The sequence below is a fragment of the Condylura cristata genome, unplaced genomic scaffold (genome assembly GCF_000260355.1).
Source record: "Condylura cristata isolate star-nosed mole 26May11 unplaced genomic scaffold, ConCri1.0 scaffold00024, whole genome shotgun sequence".
Lineage (NCBI taxonomy): Eukaryota > Metazoa > Chordata > Mammalia > Eulipotyphla > Talpidae > Condylura > Condylura cristata.
The window spans coordinates 34443508-34446519 of NW_004567125.1; the positions used below are offsets into that span (position 1 = coordinate 34443508).

Consider the following 3012-nt stretch of genomic DNA (forward strand, 5'->3'; position numbering starts at 1 on the left):
CCGCGGGGCCGGCTTGCGCCTCGCCTTCCCGGCACGGCCGGCGACTCCCCAACGGCTACTACCCGGCCCACGAACTGGCCAGGCCCCGCGGGCCGGGCTCCCGGAAAGGCCTGCACGAAGCCTACAGCGAGACTGACGACGACGACTGGTGCTAAGCCCGGGCGAGGTGGCACCCCGCCCGCCCGGCCCCCCCACGCACCCCACGCACACGCCCCACGGGGAGGAGCCCACGGGGCCACCTCGCTGCCACCTGCCCAGCACAGATGGGAGGCCCGGGAGGGCCCAGGGAAGGACCTACAGGACGCCCCTGGTTTCTGGAGGAACCAGGGTAGGGACACACCAAGGTGTCCCGCAGAGACCCTCAGCAGGAAAAGCCTCTTCTGGGCAGTGATGGCGGCCCCACCCAGCCCCAAACCCCCACGACCGCGGGGGCCCTGGGGGAGGGGGCAGACAAACCACACAGCCAAGGGATTCTAATTAACTCAGCCATTTTTGGAGAACCTTGGGGAAAATGGAAAAAAAAAACATTTTTAAAAGAAAAACGGGGAGAAAAAATCGCTTCTATTGATGAGTTTTATCATCTCAATTGAATCTTTCCTTTCCCTGGTGATGGTGAGCTGGTGGCTCGTGTGTGATGAAGAAGCCTAAAGCAGAAGCGGAACCCAGCGTCCCACACTGACCCCACCAGACACTCACCCCACACACTCGTTCTCAGACACACACAGGAGTGCTTGCTGGTTATACCAAACCCTACTATTACTGCCTGCAGAAATCAATTAAAAAATTAACAATTTTAAAAGGACAAAAAATTAATGATTGAGAAAAGAAGCATTTTTTTCTGACATTTGGTCCTGCTTGAAATAACAAAAGAAAAAAACACCACCACCAATTTCCTTTGCTTCTTTTTTCCTTTTTCCTACCTTGTTTGAAAACTGTGGGCTTGGGACTGTGAATTATTGCATGACATTCAAAAAGAAAAAAAAAATAAAAAAGTTGAATCAAAGGGCTTTTGGTTGAAGTGTTCTTTATCCTGCTGCAAAGCACTCCCCATGTCTCTTTGGGGCAACCATGGAAGGCTGCTCTTTGAACGTGCTTGAAAGTGGCTAAGAATTAGAAAATTGTAGATCTGAACTCATCAGATCTATGCAATGTCTGGTTTTTGTCCCCAGGAACCAAGGCAGATAACCTCCACCCCTCACAGAGCTCAGTAGTGAGAACTCTTGGGGTCCATTCTCCCTTAGACTAGCTCAAGAAAACCAAGACCGAAGACCCTAGCCACATCCTTGCCACTTGTCCCAGCGTACCAAGTGCCTCATCCCAGGATTTCCACAGTGCACCTGCTGCATTTCTGCAGTTCAAGGTCCACCTGTGAGCAACCATCTGAAGGAGAAACCATCCTAATGTCTATCCTGCATGACCATGCCAAGGAAACCCCAGGAAGCACCTGTGAAGCTCCAAACTTCAGCAAAATTCCTATTGGCAGCAGCCACTCAGAGCCCCCATGCGCAGACAGCTTCCCTCCACTTTCCCCTGGAGGAGGTGAGCCCCGTTCCCACTCATCCCTAAACTGTATCACATTGCATAGACTTTCTTCAAATGTCCCTAAATTCCCCATACATCCCCTCTGGAACTTATGGGGAATCCTGGAGGTCCAGGTCAGAGCTACCCAAGAGTGGTAAGGAATGGTCATGGCCAGTTCAAGGTGGGGGCAATGTATCTGGGGTACAAGTGGGGGCAAGGTTCTTAGTAAGGCACAGCCTGTCCTACCTTCTCCTTCATCCTCATCCAACATGCTGCCCCCTCCACAATATATCTCCCAATGCAACTCCATTCCAATATTCTTAGAAGTCACCCTCCAGGACAGTAGAAGACCCCAAGCCCTGCCTATTTTGTGACTGCTTCTGTGAATATCAAAACTGCAGGCTAGCAGATTGCAGTCAGGGGCCGCGTCAATTCAGGTGAACAAAAAGCCAGTTATAGCTCTTGTTGGCATGAAAGGCAACGTTGGATCCCTTTGATATGAAATAACAGCTTCTGGTTCTCCTTAGAAAAAAAACTTCAGAGAATCCCACCAAATCTGCCCACAAGGAGATTGGGGTGTTGTCAATACAAGAAGGAGGATTGGAAGCCAGAGAAGGAAGATACTATAGCCATCTGCCACACCCCAGTTTTCGAGTCAGTCATCTTGAGACTTGGCTTCACCTCCCCTTCACCTCTGCCTAGATCAGCTCACTGGCTGTATGCCTCAACAACGTGACTTAATTTTCCATGCCTCTTTTCCCACCTTTAAAGTGGAAATAATAATAGGGCTATTTGTGGAGATTAAATGCATTATTATATGTCAGCATTCAGCAAACATTTTCTTTAAGGATCAGCTTTGTGCCAAAATGGTATCTGTCACATCTCTTTAAATCTGTCTTTGTACCAGGACAGTAACCATAAATGATATGGTTACTCCACCGATGGGTTACTCCACATATGGCACAATGTAGGAATTTTGCTAAAGTTGGGGCTTCACAAGTGCTTCCTGGGACTCCCCTGGCTTGGTCATGCAGGACAGACATCAGATGGAGTCTACAACCATAGATGAATGCGACTGTGTTCCAATTAAACACAGTCCTCGCTGGTAACCTAGGGGTTATTTCCTAGCACTGTCACCACTATGGCCTGAGTTCAATCCCAGCCAGGGAGCTGACCCAGATGGCACAGCAGACCTCTCCTCTCCTGCCCACTTCTCCCCTCAGCATGTATTTCAGTAGATCTGCCTGTCCTACTCCCTACTCTGTCTCTGACAAATCTTCTCACAACCCTCCCACACACGCCTTTGGCCTGCATCCCAGTTCTTATAAGCATAAATAAAATAAATCTTTAAAAATAATTAAATCAGGCCCTCCCTGGTGGCGCAGCAGGTTAATGCACTGCAAAAGAAGCTTAAGCCACTTCCTCATGAGTTCGATCCCCACCTGCCCAGGAGGAGATCCACATGGCGTGGCAGACCTCTCCTGACCCGCC

General features: G+C 49.8%; 1 protein-coding gene across 1 annotated transcript in view; it reads left to right on the forward strand.

Annotated features, from left to right (window-relative positions):
- CACNA1A (calcium channel, voltage-dependent, P/Q type, alpha 1A subunit) overlaps window positions 1–1003 on the forward strand; it is a 209890-nt gene extending 208887 nt beyond the window's left edge. The window contains exon 49 of the mRNA XM_012728946.1: window positions 6–1003. Within this exon, the coding sequence (XP_012584400.1) occupies window positions 6–155 (150 nt within the window). The 3' untranslated portion in view covers window positions 156–1003. The remainder of the gene's footprint in view (window positions 1–5) is intronic.
- Window positions 1004–3012: the final 2009 nt, after the last annotated feature.